The sequence below is a fragment of the Dicentrarchus labrax genome, unplaced genomic scaffold, assembly GCF_905237075.1.
Source record: "Dicentrarchus labrax unplaced genomic scaffold, dlabrax2021, whole genome shotgun sequence".
Lineage (NCBI taxonomy): Eukaryota > Metazoa > Chordata > Actinopteri > Moronidae > Dicentrarchus > Dicentrarchus labrax.
Window position 1 is genome coordinate 1852027 of NW_026136708.1, and position 16227 is coordinate 1868253.

The 16227-nt window shown below is 39.5% G+C and overlaps 1 protein-coding gene across 1 annotated transcript; it reads left to right on the forward strand.

Annotated features, from left to right (window-relative positions):
* The first annotated feature begins 53 nt into the window (after window positions 1-53).
* On the forward strand, window positions 54-15358 carry frk (fyn-related Src family tyrosine kinase). The gene is made up of 8 exons (XM_051409922.1): window positions 54-717; window positions 4506-4627; window positions 7179-7342; window positions 7491-7659; window positions 8517-8675; window positions 11972-12153; window positions 13161-13326; window positions 13481-15358. Exons 1-8 carry the CDS (start codon window positions 326-328, stop codon window positions 13687-13689), a joined length of 1563 nt encoding a protein of 520 aa, XP_051265882.1. The 5' UTR covers window positions 54-325; the 3' UTR covers window positions 13690-15358.
* The last annotated feature ends 869 nt before the right edge of the window (window positions 15359-16227 follow it).

Genomic DNA, 16227 nt, shown 5'->3' on the forward strand with positions numbered 1-16227 from the left:
ACATGACGTCATGTGGCGCGGGCCGCTCCCCATTCCTCAGCAGGTGCAGGTGATTGGCACACTGCTGCACGAGCCGTCAACTCCAGACCGAGTCCGCTTCCAGGAAACTTCACATCTAAGTGTCAGTCACTTCCCTCACAGTGCGTTAATGAGCTGGGCGTGTGCTGAGGGTCAAAGACCAGGAGCTGTCCGGCACTGTTAAGATGACTCTGTGTTCCACGGAATGTGGATTATGAGCCAGGTGAAGAAGAAGAAGGGGTTCTCCCAAACCATTTCCGTCTTCATTCCTGACTCAGAATGAGCCGCTGTGATTGACGACCGCAACATGGAGATCCAGAAGAGGTTTTCTTCGTGTTGGGAGAGTTTTTTGGCATGTTTCAAAAAACCCAACCAGTCTGGAGGCGCCACCGGGCGCCAGAAGACCGACACGGTTATTACAAATCCCGGTGCGAAAACTGTGGAGGCTGACTTTCCGTCTAACAGGTCCTTACCGCCGCTGCCAGTGGAGAGAGCCGGGGCTTGTTACATCGCCCTGTATGACTACTCGGCCCGCACCGAGGAGGACCTGAGCTTTAACGCCGGGGACACTTTAGAGGCTCTGGACAAAAGTGCTGGTGAATGGTGGTTGGCCAGAGCCCTCAGCGGGGTCTCGGCCTCCAAAAAGGGGTACATCCCGGCTAATTATGTGGCACCTGTGGAGAGTATGGATGCAGAACCGTAAGTACAATTCCATCATCATCATCATCATCATCATCATCATCGTCCCCTATCCCTTACTTAGCGACATAATATAAATATAAATATAGATAAATGTAATATTTATAATATTTCTGAAAAGATGTTCAAACTCTTATTTGTTCTCCCATTTCAACATTAGTACTTAATAGTATACACATTTCAATGCATACATAATCATTTAATCATGACATTCATGTGAATAATAACTAAATAATAATAATTAGTTCTTTTCTTGATTTGAATGGGTGTAAGAACTTTTTTTTTTTAAACATACAGTTGGTCTGTATCTCAGCATTTCATTTATTTCTGTGAAGAAAACTAAATGAAATTGTTATTTATATACACTGTAAACATTTTTTTTTACTTGTATCAAGGTGAACAATCATTCTCATGGAGCTTACAATAGAAGCCAAATCTCTTCTGTGAAGGACTTATAGCAGAAAGAAGCAGAGCTGACACTCAAAAGATAATAGAGACAAATAAGGACCGACAAAATAAATCAACATCCTGGTATGGAAATAGATCAAATACAAAATGGGAAAACACACTTAGTAACTGGAACCAGAGTGTTAGGTGTGCATTCATCATACTCAAATCCATTTTCAAAAAGAAAAGAAAATAAGAAACAAAACCCCTGTGTGTGATTTTCATGTCATTTCACAGAGATAGAACACTGTAAAACGATAAAGCAGGTCATGTTTTCTGTCATTAGAGCTGCTGGATAATGTCTACAGAGACAAGTCTTAGGTTAGTTAATTATTGTCTGTGAGCAGGAACTGCAGGCTCAAGTACAGGTTAATAATTCTCATGAGGGAAAGGTTAAAAAACAAAAAATCTCAACAAGGCATTACAATGCCCTTGCTGGCAACTGTAGATAGGGTTAAACTACTGACACCAATCAGAGAGGACAAGAGGAAGGACTGATAGTGTACTTACTGATGTATGTGTGTGTTTGTCACAACTAAATACTGTTTCTAGATTATCTAAAATGTAAGTAAATTCAATATTATTCCTATTTAAAATATAAATAAATACATTTGGATCCAGTTCAGGACCTTTTTTCTTGCTACTGTTTAAGTGTAATGTGAACAACTATTCTAATGATAATAGTCTAATCTTATATGAACATTTATATTTTAAGCCAAACATCAACATTTCTAGCTGGCCCTGACTACAGAAACTGGTATTGCAAGAAAGCTCTAGGCACCATTGAATATATCTCGACAGGTTCACATTGTTTTCAGGAATGCAAATCATTAAAAGGCGAGCACTGTTGTGGAGCTGGGTTGTAGCCCCGCCCCTGTTTGTGATGCATTCTCAGCCGAACCGGTTTCTTCCCAGCTGTAGTCTGGTCCTTCCTGTTTTGTTTACAGGGATGAAATAAGCTTTGCTATGCAGGCATCATTTGTGTCATAGTTTCACTGAATCACAGGCTGGATGGGCAACATGTGACACCAGAAGAATTAGTTTTATAACTCTTCAAGAAATGGTGCTGCTTATCGCATTCATATCTCGGGACAGTAATCTCAGACTGTGGGACTCAGTGGAATGTTAAAGCCCTGTCAGCTTTTAAATGAGTGTTTTTCCCTGTTTACATTTTACCTCACTGATAAATGTTAACCCTGGACATTTCCATATACGTCAGTCCATCCAGCAGCTGATTTGAGGGCCAATGCCGCCCCCCTTGTTAGCAAATGACCATGTTAACCTGCCTGCCCCCACTCTTCATTCCCTGGTACTGAGGAAGGGTGTTTTTTTTTTTTTGACTGGGGTGGCACAAGAGGGACACTGACTTTGGCATGAAGAATGCAATTCCAATACTGTTTATGCACCCCAGTATGCAGAAATATTCAATCACACTAGGTGAAAATAACAAAAAGTTTTGTACAAAAACTGCATGAGATTAGCATAAAGTGGGCATGTCAGCAAAGGGGGGACTTATGGGTACAGAGGTCAGAGGTCTCTTTGAAAATGGTCATGGCAGTTTTTCCATTGGCAAAATGTCGCCTAACTTTGGAGTGTGATACCAATTTAGTTTAAAAGGGAACACAACTCTTAATGAAGTGTAAACATTTGAGGAAATACAAAAGGATTTGTTAAAGTTGCTGAGATTGTTTATCATATATTGATTGAGACTGTTGAAATGGAATTTTCATTTATCGAAAATGTATTATTAGAGTACTTATTTATAATCCATCCAGTTCAATGTGAAAACAAATATTGTACTATATTTAATCTGTCAGTCAGTTATAGACTACTATACAAACTACTACTTCTATACACTGATACTAAGCTACTTCAATATATACTGCAAGTTAGACATGAGGATGTTTTGGACCTTGCTAGAGGAAACTTTGTCTAACTGGAACTCTTTGAATTCTAATAGAACACCCCTGCTCTAAACTATAGTGTATAGAGGGTTACTTAAAACAACCAGTCTTCTCATCACAAGGGTGCTCCCATTGGGCCATCCCCTCTGTTAAAAATGAACAAACTGCCTTCTGAGTGCATCATTTTTCCTTTTTTGTGCTGGCTCACCTGTAATACATTTGACCTGATGAAGTACAGACTAAGATTCTGGTAATACATTGTAGGCTTCTGTTGCAGGGCCAGATTAACCTGCTGGAGGGGGTCACATTTGTGGGCCCCACATATTTAGTGAGGGACAGCGCACATTAATAAGCATTGCTGTAAATGCTCAAGAGTTAGCCAATACATTACTTTAAACATTAGTCCTTGGACAGATGTTACCAAGCCCCCCTTAGAAGGTTTTAAAATTCCAAAGCTATTGAGATTTAAAAGCATGGCTGCAACGGTTATTTTCATTTTCCATTAATCTTTTGGTCATTTTCTCAATTAATCAAATAATTTTTTGGTCCATAAATTGTCAGAAAAATGTGAAAAATGTTGCTCAGTGTCTCAAAGGCCAAGATGATGTCCTCAGGTGTCTTATTTTGTCCACAACCCAAAGATATTGGCAGGAAATATTCCCATTTGAGAACCTGGAATCAGAAGTTGGACATTTTTTCTTAAAAAATGATCTGAAAAGATGAATCGGTTATTAAAATAGTTAATTGAGTAGTTGACAACTAATGCAAAGCCGTAACAAAGAGAAAAGGATATATTAATGTTACTAAAAGACATCATACAGGACACCATTATTACACACAGGCTCATAATACAAGACTTAGGAGGCAGTGAAAGGGGGATAGTAATGTTAATAGAGATATGGACTAAATAAGACAACATTGTGCTGCATTATTGGACACTACACTATGTTCACACTGCAAGCCTTTTTCTCTTAATTCAGATTCATTGTTCAGATCAGATTTTTTTTGTTTGGCTGTTCACATTGTTTTTTAAATGTGGCCCTTATCAGATTCCAGTGTGAGCAGGTCACGTTCCTGAATGTCTGTCTACACTGACGTAAAAGATGAAGAAGATGTATCGGGATACACAGACAATACTTGTTAGTAGATGCAATTGTAGTTGATTTAGGGTTTTTTAGGGGATTTTCTTTAAAAAAGCCCAAATGTAGAATTATCACCAGACTCTTCCTTTGACACTGTATTTTATGAATGTTTGATTGGGTGAAACATTGCAGTGCTATATTGTGCTTTAGTGGTGGAGACATATGAAAAGGCCAGTTTACATTCAATCAAATCACCAGTGTCCCTTTTGGTCCCCTGACAGATGATGTTTTTTATTATTGTTATTTCTATTCAGAAATTGCTGTTATGTTTGAGCAGCTCTGCTCTGATTTGCAGATGGTATTTCCCTGACACCAAGAGGCTGGATGCAGAGAAGATGCTGTTGGCAGGCGGGAACCAGCACGGAGCCTTCCTCGTCAGAAACTGTGAAAGTCAGAAAGGGGAGTTTTCTCTCTCAGGTGAGATAAGATATGAAGCTTCAGTAGCAACTTCAGCTTTGGATAAATTGTCCTCTGAAACCAAACACTCCGTTCATACACTCATACACAATTGTATCTTTTCTTAATTTGTTTATTTAGAAGAAGTGTATATAAAAGCTGCACTAGGTAACTTTTATAAAAATAACGTTTTGTCATATTTACTGAAACTTTCACTATATCCTGACAGTAGAACATGAGACAGATAATGTGTGAAACAATCAGGTTCCTCTGGTTCCTCCTAGTGCTCTGATGGCATTTACAAGAATCCACCGGGCCTGGGCAAAAACAACTAACTTTTGGTGGCCAGTAGCTTATGCTGGCTAATGTTACCTACTGTTATATATTGCTGTCTTACTGGCATTGCTGAATCACTTCTGACTTTATGACTCTCTCTCTACTTGTGATACTGTTTAAATACATTGTAGCACTTACCATTATCTCATAATTGCCACAATAATATATAACAATATAGCCACTGTCCAGCACAGGTCAGCTACACGAGCTTGTTTAAAGATTAATGGCATTTAAAAGAAAACACAGTAAATATTCCAGTGTTAGCTAACCAGCCTATTTTTACATGTAGTCTGAACAGGTAGAAAACAGAACTAGAGAATAACTATAAACCTATAATCACTGAAGAACCCGTTGAGAGCAGTGATGTCTGAATATCATTGCTAATGCAATCAGACAGCCAACAGATCAAAATTTTACTAGTGTATGATTCCAGTTGGTCAACTGGATGAAGTCATGCTAGTAGGCTAGTTAGCATTGTGCGGTCTGTGTACTTCTCTGCCACAAAACACACATTCCCAAACAGCACCAGCATTGTTCAGTGACTCAAATGATTAATGGTTCCAAGGTCATCAAGTTAAGCTCCCATAAAACCAGTGAGATAACTTTATCTCTCTCTCTTTAGTGTCTGTTTTTCCGCTCTGGCCTAGCTCTTTCCATTATGACTAAATTCTTTCCATTGACATTCATCAAACTCGCTCGATGAGAAAATGCATTTTACAGCCACTAGCCCCAGGTTAGTTTACTGATTTTGTGTGTGAATCTGGTCACTCAAGTGTTAATACTTTTACCCCATGCTAATTTTACTGATTTAATGAAATAGAATGTAAGTTGAACATTACGCCAGTATTAGCTTTTTTGGATTTGTCTGTGTTAATAGAGAATATTGGCCACTATTCAGCATCAGCCTTTGAATCTGTATCTGTGATTAACCATTGACAGAATATAATTAGTGAACAGAGCTTCTAGGTCTGAGAAGTGTGGCCAATACATTTCTAATGGCCAGCAGGGAGCAGGTCCATTGGTGACAAAAATAACTGTTTGTATTTAACCTAATAGCAAATAAATCTTTATTTGCTCCGTTTCCTTTATGAGTTTATGGTCTCAATCTCCAGTTTCAGTCTTCTTCCATACAGCATGATGTTCAGTTAGTAAATTATTGTCCCATTTAGAGTTTAATAGACCATAAAGCAGGGTATGCTTTAGGGCGTGGCCTTCTTGTGATTTACAGGTCATTCTTATTGAGTCTGTCCAACTCAACGCACCAAACTCAGATCAAACTGTCATACCGTCAAACTAGGCAGTGCTGATCAAACATGAATCAAGATTATTTCTCACCTAAAATTATTTCTGAAACATATTTTAGTGTACTTTTTATCTGGAATTACAAGAACATTTGAGAACATTTTTTCCTGCTACGAGCGAGTGGAAACTGAGCACAGCCAATGAGCACACTATGTCACTGCTGGTGGCTGTAAGATTGAATGCCACCCGAGGCTTCAAAACAATACTTCACAAACCAGTTGGTGACATTATGATGGGTTCACACTTGTGATTAACGTACTGATAATTCCTGATAGTAACACGTGACAATATACTCATGACCTCTCTGTACTGTATATGTGAAAATGCAAACAGGTGCCAGGTTAAGCAACTCTCCCTATCAGATTTCTTTCTCAGAACTAAACAAGAACTTCTGATGTTATGTATTCATGTATATCTGTAATAAACATTCATAGTCAACTGCTTAACCTCAAAGATGGACAAATCAGCCCTACAGAGGTTTTAGTCTCTTTGAGCTCTTTGTTTTGGTTTTACTGCCTGCAATTTTACTGTCATCAACCTCATTTCCAACTGCAGCAGGCAGCTGTTTTCATTGAAAAACAGTACCACACAGCAGACAGACAAAGTTAGCAACTAGCTAGTGAACATAGTGGAACAAGGTGAAGCAATGTCTTTTTTTTTTCCTGCCACAAATGGCCAAACAAATGGTGTAATGCTGCTTTAAACCACAGTTAAACATATTTCTGTCATAACGACATGCTATATTGACAATCGCAACAACTGAATGGAATGCAAACTGTTTTGCACAGTAAGCCTGTTGGAATGTCTCATTTTAGTCATGTGAGCAAGACTATGACAAACTTGTGTTTGCTTGCTACGCCCACTGTACCATGAGGAAACCTTACTTATACAGTTCTTAACTTAATATCCCACTGCATGGTGACTTGTCTTTCAGTACTGGACAGTGGGAAGGTGAAGCATTACAAGCTGAAAAAACTGGAGAATGGGCACTACTACGTGTCGAGGACCCGATCCTTTCAAACAATTATTGAGTTAGTGGAACATTACTCCAAACAGGCCGATGGTCTCTGTGTGCGTCTGGTTGAACCATGCAAAAAGGTAAATCACGCTGTACAGTATAACATGAACTGCTGTTTATTTGCTAAATTCCATTGTTGTCTTGTTTCTCATCATTAATTGCACTGTTCCGTACAGTATAAAGTCACATTGTCATATCAGTAAACAGTGACTCTTCGTGTCGGTGTAGATGGAGGCTCCACAGACTCACGGTCTGTCATACAACACTGTGGACCAATGGGAGATTGACCGCAAATCCATCAAGCTGCTGAAGAAGCTGGGAGCCGGTCAGTTCGGAGAAGTGTTTGAGGGCCTGTGGAACGAAACCACAGCAGTTGCAGTGAAGACCCTCAAACCTGGTACATTAATGCCTCCTTTTCCCTGACTAAAGTTTTGAAACTAGAAACAAACAATTCAAATTAAGTAAACATTTGTTAAGTGCAAGTTTTAATGATCATGTCAACAGTGTAGTATGTGATCAGTAAAATCTGATCATTTATTCAGTATATAACTAGGTTTGTATTTTCTTTAAATTGCATTTGCCTTGATGGTTGTAAAAGTGCTCTATACATAAAGATTATTGTTACAGATGAGATAATCTGAAATAGATAATAAAAACCTTTTTAAAAGGTTTCTGAGCTGTATTATGCTGGACTGGCCTGTTATATTGACCTGTTTGTCCTAAGTAAGCTAACAGAGACTACTCCTTGCTTTCTGTACACAGGCTTAGCGTAACTACAAAGCTCAGCTGTTGAAAATACTACCAAGAAAGAGCTTTTAAAAAGAAATTATAATTGGACCTAAGTTAGAGCCCTGAGGGACTTCAGTTAGAATTTCCTGTTGTCACTGATGGTGATTTGATGTGATTAAGATGAACCTGAACAGGACACCCACCCAGTGTTGTGGGCAACAAATTAAACATCAGCTGTTGACGTTTTGGTTTAAAATGAGTTTCTATTCCATGTCACTCTCATTTAAACACTTCAGAATTAAGTAAAGGTCTGTATTAAGAATATCTGGCAATATAGAATTGTAGGCAGGCACAGTTCCTAGAAACTGAACAGGATAGTTAGCATGAGCAGCACTAGCCTCCATGGCTAACCAAAACAAAACAACCAAAGTTTTAGATTTCTCTATAGAATATCTGTGCCGTGTACAAACACTACACCACATACTGTGTATCACCTAATATAACATCAGTGAACACCTCCCGCAGGTACCATGGACCCTGAGGACTTTTTGAGAGAGGCTCAGATCATGAAGAGGCTGCGGCATGCCAAGCTGATCCAGCTGTACGCTGTGTGCACCATGGAGGAGCCCATCTACATCATCACAGAGCTGATGAAGAATGGCAGCCTGTTGGAGTACCTCCAGAGTAAGACAACCTCACTGTCACCTGCACATGTGATTATGAGCTATTTCTATTTTATGAGAGTCCAAAGAGTCCAGAGTCCAGTGCTGCTGTCGTTGCTATCTGAAAACAATCCCCCCACATGTGGTAAAGGTCAGGTTACGGCAGAGATTTATCCCAGCATATAAATCAGTTTTCTCGTGAGCCAAATCCTTTCCGGGTTCCGGGTTCGCCACTTTCCCATTGAGTTCTCCTTAGAGTTTTTGGATTTTTTTTCAGATGTTCATACTTTAGGCCAGATTGGATTGGATGCTTACAAAGGATACATTATACAAAACATAGAACCGTGATAAAGGTGAGGCTCTATTAGACTTTTAGTTTGATCATTCGGTTGCTGAAATGAATATTAAGGAAGAATACTGCAGCTCAAACCCTGAGCCTAACTGAGATCTTACTTACTGGCTGCAGGAGTCCAGGATTTGCTCTTTCTGCTCTGGACACACACTGATGTTAACCCTAGTTGTATCTGTTGGCAGAAAGTCAGCATTGCATGACAGGTTGAGATCATGTTGAGGAAGAGAATGTGTTCACTTGCTTTTATTTACAGCAGATTTCATCGTAGGTTAGTGTGTGTGTGTTTTCACCATAAAAATCTGAGTGTAGAGTTGCATTTACGTTCATTACCGTCAAGCTAATAAACATACAGCATAATATACAACATATTTAATTTAATCCATACATCCCAGGATAAAAACATGTATAGGTGTGATAAACACTGTTTTACTAGTCTTCCCTTAATTGGACAGTTTTAGTTTTCCAACTGTTAATGCGGCCGATGGCTGCAGCTTTGCATCAAAAATGACACTCCTCAGAACATTTGAACACGCAGTCATGATGCACATACTTTCAGATTCAGTGTGATCTGCACTTTCCAAGGATAATGATATATCTGTTGTCTTTATTGCTGCAATCCTGAACTTTCCTGAGAGTCAGAATCTTCAGTATCAGAGTAGTCCAGTGATAGCTGGATAGCTTCCACGAGTACATTACAAACAGGAAATGCTCATAGCTCAGTCATCATACTTTTAATGGTGCCAGTTTGCCAAAGTGTAAGGAAATGTGGGTTAAGAATACAGGACAACAGTTGGTTCCATAAAGGTTAAGCTCAGTGATCACATGATGGTTTGTCTTGAGCCATGTTTTAAAATTTTATTTTTGGTAATGCTTCATTTGCCTTATTTCGGTCCTGGTCCTCGCTGGGACATGTTAGTGCTCCCCTCTCTGACTGACATGCTGTTCTGTAGTGTGAGAGATGTAGCGTCACTTCAATTTAGAGTGATGGTCACTCTGAGGAGCGCTCATGTGGAACTGATGTCTGCAGCCCTGAGACAGTCTGCGTGGTGACCCACATCAACCATAATACACCACACACCCTGCTACTGTAACATCTCATGGCTAGGATGTGTTCAAAGTCACATAAGTAGAAAGTGAGCTAGACTGTAGCTGCTATTAATTACTTTTCTGTAAGGATATTGAACATTAAAAACACAACTGTAAAAGGAGAGTTAGAGTTAGACATATGCTGCCTTCAGATGGAACTTGTGAGCTCATAGTGATGACATGGGAAGTCGTGTACACAAACGTTTATGAATACTACAACAGAAATGGAATCTCCTTGTGGACACAGTAAACACTACGATGGAGGGCAGCAATAGTCCAATAGCGATAGTTTACTGGCCTTAAGTTTAAAGGCCCTGCTAACCCTCACAGCTGTCAGTTATTCTCAATAATTAGACCTCATACAGTCTAATCTGGCAAATTTAGTGAAAACACGTGTTGGTGGCCAATGTGTATAGACACTTTAAGTATGAAAGGTAAAGCCATGCAAATCTTTTGTTGGAACAGTCAAAATTCACTATGTACCAGGGTTAAGAACTAATGGAAACCTGTAAAAAAAAAACCTTCAAATTAAAACAATAGTCTTGTACCCTGTTTACATTTAATTTTACCTAAGGCAGATGTGTGCAATTTCTATGACCCGTATTGCTACTGCAATTTGAATTCCAGTAATAATAAGAGATTACATTATTGGTATACTAAACACTAGTGTTGGACCAATGGTTTTCAATGCCCAGTGCAGATATTTAAAGAGTAGCTGCTACTGTGCATGTTGGCTCACTGGAAAGGCCCTGCTACACTAAGTGGAACAGAACCTTCGGTAACACCTGTGTTTACCCTATTTCATGCCAAAATGACTGCTGTGAAAAAGGTCTATTCTGCAGTGTAGTTTGTGGTACTGTTGAACTATTTTGCTTTATACAAAGAGGCATTTCTGTTCTGTTCTGCAGTCCAGTGAACTCAGCTGAATCACTCCTCTCTCTCAAAGAGTTTACAAAAAACTGAACATTATATTTTCATCCCATTCTGTCTTTTCAAAGATCAGAATAATACAGATTAGGGCTGCAGCTATCAAATATTTTGGTAATCGAGTATTCTATAGAATATTCCATCGATTCATCGAGTAATCGGATAAAACATACTTTTGCTTAATTAAAGCCCGATTATAAATATACAATAGAAAACAAGACAGATCACTGTTTTCAGTTTTCAGTCCCGGCGTCTGCCGTTCTGTACAGCAAAACTGTCCACACACGTTACAGAGCCCGCTTCCGTCTTCTTCCGCGTTGTTGGGGACGCATAGCCTGTGACGTAAGCACGTTGTGTCACACTAAAAAGAATCCGTGCAAAACGTGAGCCTTACGAGGCTTCGAGGCCGACGAAATTCCTCAATCATTCTTTGTAATCAAGTTACTCGAGGTACTCGAGGAATCGTTGCAGCCCTAATACAGATTTAGCTGAGTTTTACTAGTGCAGACAGCAGCATGTGAGAGCCAGGAGATAAATTTGATATTTTGCCCTGAGAACAGAATTATGGTTAATTGGCTACAGCTCAGTAAATTTGCAGCCAGTTGTCATTTTACTGGAAATAGCTGATGGCCACAGAATAATACATTTTCCTCCCGTAGCTTGGTAAGACATGGACATGAGTTATTGGCTATATTGCGAGTGAAATTTTTGTTTTTTCAGTTCTGTCTAGTGTAAAAATTATAAATTGTTAAACCCGAATTTGATTTAGCATAAGTTGCCATATAATGCAGGATTGTTATTGTTTTATTGTTACATTTAGTACAATTTCTCCTAATTAAAATCTATAAGCAGAACAATTTTCCACATTTTATCACCTTTCTTCCTCTGCCACCTATAACATATATAATACAGTTTGACTGCAACTGATTCTGTGCCTCTCTACATTGATACAGAGGATAAGGGCACCACACTCGGCATCTCTGACCAGATTGAGATGGCTGCCCAGGTGGCGTCAGGCATGGCTTACCTTGAGCTACAGAACTACATCCACAGAGACCTGGCAGCCAGGAACGTCCTGGTGGGCGAGAACAACATCTGCAAGGTGGCCGACTTTGGCCTCGCAAGGGTCTTCATGGTGGGTTTAACATTTAAAGCTGTATTGTATACTGTATGTAGCAAGTGTCATAGTTCCTGTGACAAATCAAAAAGATGTAAGTGTACTCGCAGTAGAGACATACTCTGGTAATGAACACCTGCCTTGAAGTGAAACTAAAGCAAGCTCACATTCTCCAATAATTGTGCTGCCCTCATTTACTGGCATTGGTTGGCTGGGTTGTTGGTCACCAGTGCCAGGTTACACCTGGCACTGGGTGTTACCAGCCTAAAATATATACATACATGCATACATGCATCCATCCATCCATCCATCCATCCATCCATCCATCCATCCATCCACCAAATCCATCCATCCACCATCATCCACCATCATAGACAGTAGTTCACACATAACATACATACATAGACAGTAGTTCCTCCTCTGTTCCTTTTTCTTATTTTATGCACATATAAAATAATACAACACTCACACACCATTCTCACTCCCCATACACACCATACACCACCGATTCCCAGCCTGTGATACTTGTACCAGTGTTTACTTCTGCATGTGTGTGTGTATACCTACTTACTGATTCAGTTGTAACACCTGAACACAACATTACTAGCTAGTAAGCAAGGCTGTCAGTATTCTATAAGATCATTATATGTTTGTAGCGTGGCTGTCCTGTGAGAACCTCAGCTTTGTGACGGTGCATTTTACAGCAAATCAGAGAGGGGTTTTAAATGGTCACACAAACATTCCAAATCAACACAGCTAGAGATGGTTCTTACTGGATAGGAAGGGTATGAAAACTGTAATCTGAAAAGTAACTAAAGCTGTCAGACAAATGTAGTGGAGTAAAAAGTACAATATTTGCCTCTGAGATGTAGTGGAGTAGAAGTAAAGTTGCACAATGGAAATACTCAATTTAATAAAGTACAAGTACCTCTAGTCTGTACTTGTGTACAGTAGTACACTAAAGTACACAAAAGCTGACTGACTGAAAGTAACAGTCTGTATTTTGTGCCATGTCTTGTTTCTAGAAAGAGAATGAAAACGTGTACGAGGCCAGAGAAGGAAGTAAGTTCCCTGTGAAGTGGACCGCTCCAGAGGCCATCAACGACAACAAGTTCAGCATCAAATCTGACATTTGGTCCTTTGGAATTTTGCTGTACGAGATCATGACATTCGGACAGATGCCTTACCCGGGTGAGCCTTTCATCAGCCTTCAGAAATGTTTCTCTGTGTGCGTTTGTGGGATTTCATAGGTACCAAGTGTCTTAAAACCTCCCAGCTGAATGTTTAATGCTAAATAATGTTCTCCTGAAAGAGACGTTATAATGTCCTCCTGTGATTCTTCCAGCCATGACGAACTACCAGGTGGTCCAGAGGGTTCCCCAGGGCTACAGGATGGTGTGCCCCCCCAACTGCCCCAAAGTCTTGTACGACATCATGATGGACTGCTGGAAGACGGACGAACAGGACCGGCCCACGTTCGAGACCCTGCAGTGGAAGCTGGAGGACTTCTTCGACCTGGATGTAACCTCCTACGACGACGCAGGCCGTTACTAGCACGCCGACCACGCTGTGAAACGTAGAAAGAGAGGGACAAAAAGAAAACACATTCTCTCTGCAGTGACGCAAAATCACCCCAATCCAAACATAAACATGCATTCGTGGTTTTATGAAGATTCAAATGTAATTTCAAATTCCACATTGTGGTCGAATGAAGGATCTGAAACGTTTGATCTGCATGTGATAGATTACTGTGACTGTAACTGGCACGCAGTGAGGAAGCTTTTACTACAGCGACAACCGGTTGTCACACTCCTGGCCTCACTTCGTTCTACAACTGAATGCACTTTGGCACAGTCTGTACACGCGCCCTGTCAAGGCGCTCCTCGATGAACCGGTTCTTCTTGCACTCAGCATAGGACAAATTCTTTCCACTGGCCACCTGCCAAACTATTACCAGCAGTTCACCTGAGAGAGTGAGACGGCAGGTTCTAACAACTGAGCTCATTCCTAAATGCATGCGTAGTTCCGCTTGTTTTTGATTTAACATTATTCAAAGGTTGGTGGCTGTGTTTGGCCCCAGCAGCCAGAAAATGAAAAAACAATTGAGATGAACTCTTCAGTAACAAACTACTTCTGCTTTTCTTTACTTTCATCTAATGAAGTTGCTATTCTCTTCTTGCCACTGTAAAAACTGCTACAAGAGAGCTAAAAATAAAAGGGCGTGGTCAGGTATGTTCGGAGCACTGCAGGTTTAAAAACAAATGAATGCTCACAAATTTTAACATTTGGTCTCATATTACATTTGTGCTTGAAAATGATTAATCTGTGCACACAAATGACTGGAACACAACACCAAAGGACTGGTCCAGTATGCAACATGTACAGTTTGATATAGAAACTAGAATCCACCAGTTTACAGTGAAGTAGGAGACATCCTTGGTCTGGCAGCAAAACTTTAGAAATGAACAACATTTGCATATTCAGAGGTTCTGGAATTTAACAGTGTAGGAGTAAATTACTTTTTAAGGATTTCAATGTGGAAATTATTTCTTTTTCTTTTTTTGTGCAGAAAAAACATATCAGAGACAGTATAGTTTCAAGCACACAATTTATGTCTTAATATATGTCTGGACGGGATCTTAAAAAATATGTTAAAGATTGACAAATTAGGTCATTTGAGGGCAAAACTGATTATTTAGAGTGCACACAGAATGAGTTTTTCTCCTTTTATACATGCCAACCAAGACTTGTTTTTTTTTTCTGGGCCTCCAAGTCATGTAGTCTGCCCCTGGTAGCTACATCGTATCACCTCACCTACAAATCTGCAGTGCTCTCATCCCTATCTGCTCTCATAATTGGGAACATGTAGTTGAATGCATTGGTTTGTTTGTCTTCCACTATAATGGCTCAATGACTGAACACTGACACTGGACTCAATCCCTCCTTTTCACATGTTTTTTTTGTTGAAAGCTGCAGAGCTGCTCTCAGATCTGTGGCCATGTTATTTCTGACCGCCAACGATAAAGTGATGCCGCGCTCAATCAGATGCTTTTGACACACACTGATGTGGTTGAATTTCTGATGATTTTGTATGTTTTTAGTGTTGTGAACAAAATCTTGTTAATTGTACATTATAACCATGGCAGTGTTTCTATAATCTACTGTATTTTAACATAATTATCTTTTATGCAGAACATAATTAAATGGTTTATATTTACTATGATCTTTTGAGGATTCTTGGTTTTTATTTGTAAAAGTGGATTAAGTTCAACGTCTGTCAGAGGACAACAGAAAAAAGGATATTCAGGATTAGTACATTAGATGAGGATACAAATAATGTGCAAATATAAAAGCCAGTAAACAATTTAATTAGGTTTAATAGAAGTCTGTACAGAAGGCGGCAGAGCTTTGTCCTATTGTGTCCCCTTTCCAAGGAACCATCAGTCTGCTGAGCCATTTAAACTTAAAACTCATCGTTTTGCCTTCAATAAGTTATCATGGCTACACTGCTCCAAACCTGTTACCACTGTCCTTCCATTGGATTGCACTGTAAAACCAGATAAGTTAATTTAACTGATTCCATCAAAAATTGTAAGTAAAACAAACAAAATGTTGTAAGTTAAAGAACATTCTTGATCAAGTAGCTTTAGTAGTTTTAAGTGACATTGACTTAATTTTGTAATTTTTGTTTGTACTGTGAAAACAAAATACACAGTCAAAAGCTTAAAAACCTAAAATGACTAATAAAAGCTGCTACATCAAGAACCTTTTTTTAACTTATAGAAGTTGGTTTTCCTTAAAATGCTCGATGTAATCTGTTCCAACTAATTGTTTTACTTAAATGAACTTATCTATGAACTTAGTCCTGCTGACTACAGCAACGTCCTGATAAACACTGGCTCAGTCGGAGTGTCCAGGCTGTGTGCCTTTCTCTCTGTCTTTTCTCTCATTTGGACTGCATCCTTTAACCAGGACTTTATGTTGGTCTGAGTCCGTTTGGTGCTTTGTATCTTCTTGTCCACCAAGCCACTCAGTTTGTCTTATCATTGTTCACTCCTGTCCTCACATTATGTGTTGTTTGATCCTCTTGTC

Bases quoted from the DNA above. Each gene is read 5' to 3' on its own strand.
- frk (XM_051409922.1), top strand. From the start codon at position 326: ATGGAGATCCAGAAGAGGTTTTCTTCGTGTTGGGAGAGTTTTTTGGCA. The intron at 718-4,505 runs GTAAGTACAATT...TCTGATTTGCAG, and splicing joins GAGAGTATGGATGCAGAACC to ATGGTATTTCCCTGACACCA. The intron at 8,676-11,971 runs GTAAGACAACCT...ACATTGATACAG, and splicing joins CCTGTTGGAGTACCTCCAGA to AGGATAAGGGCACCACACTC.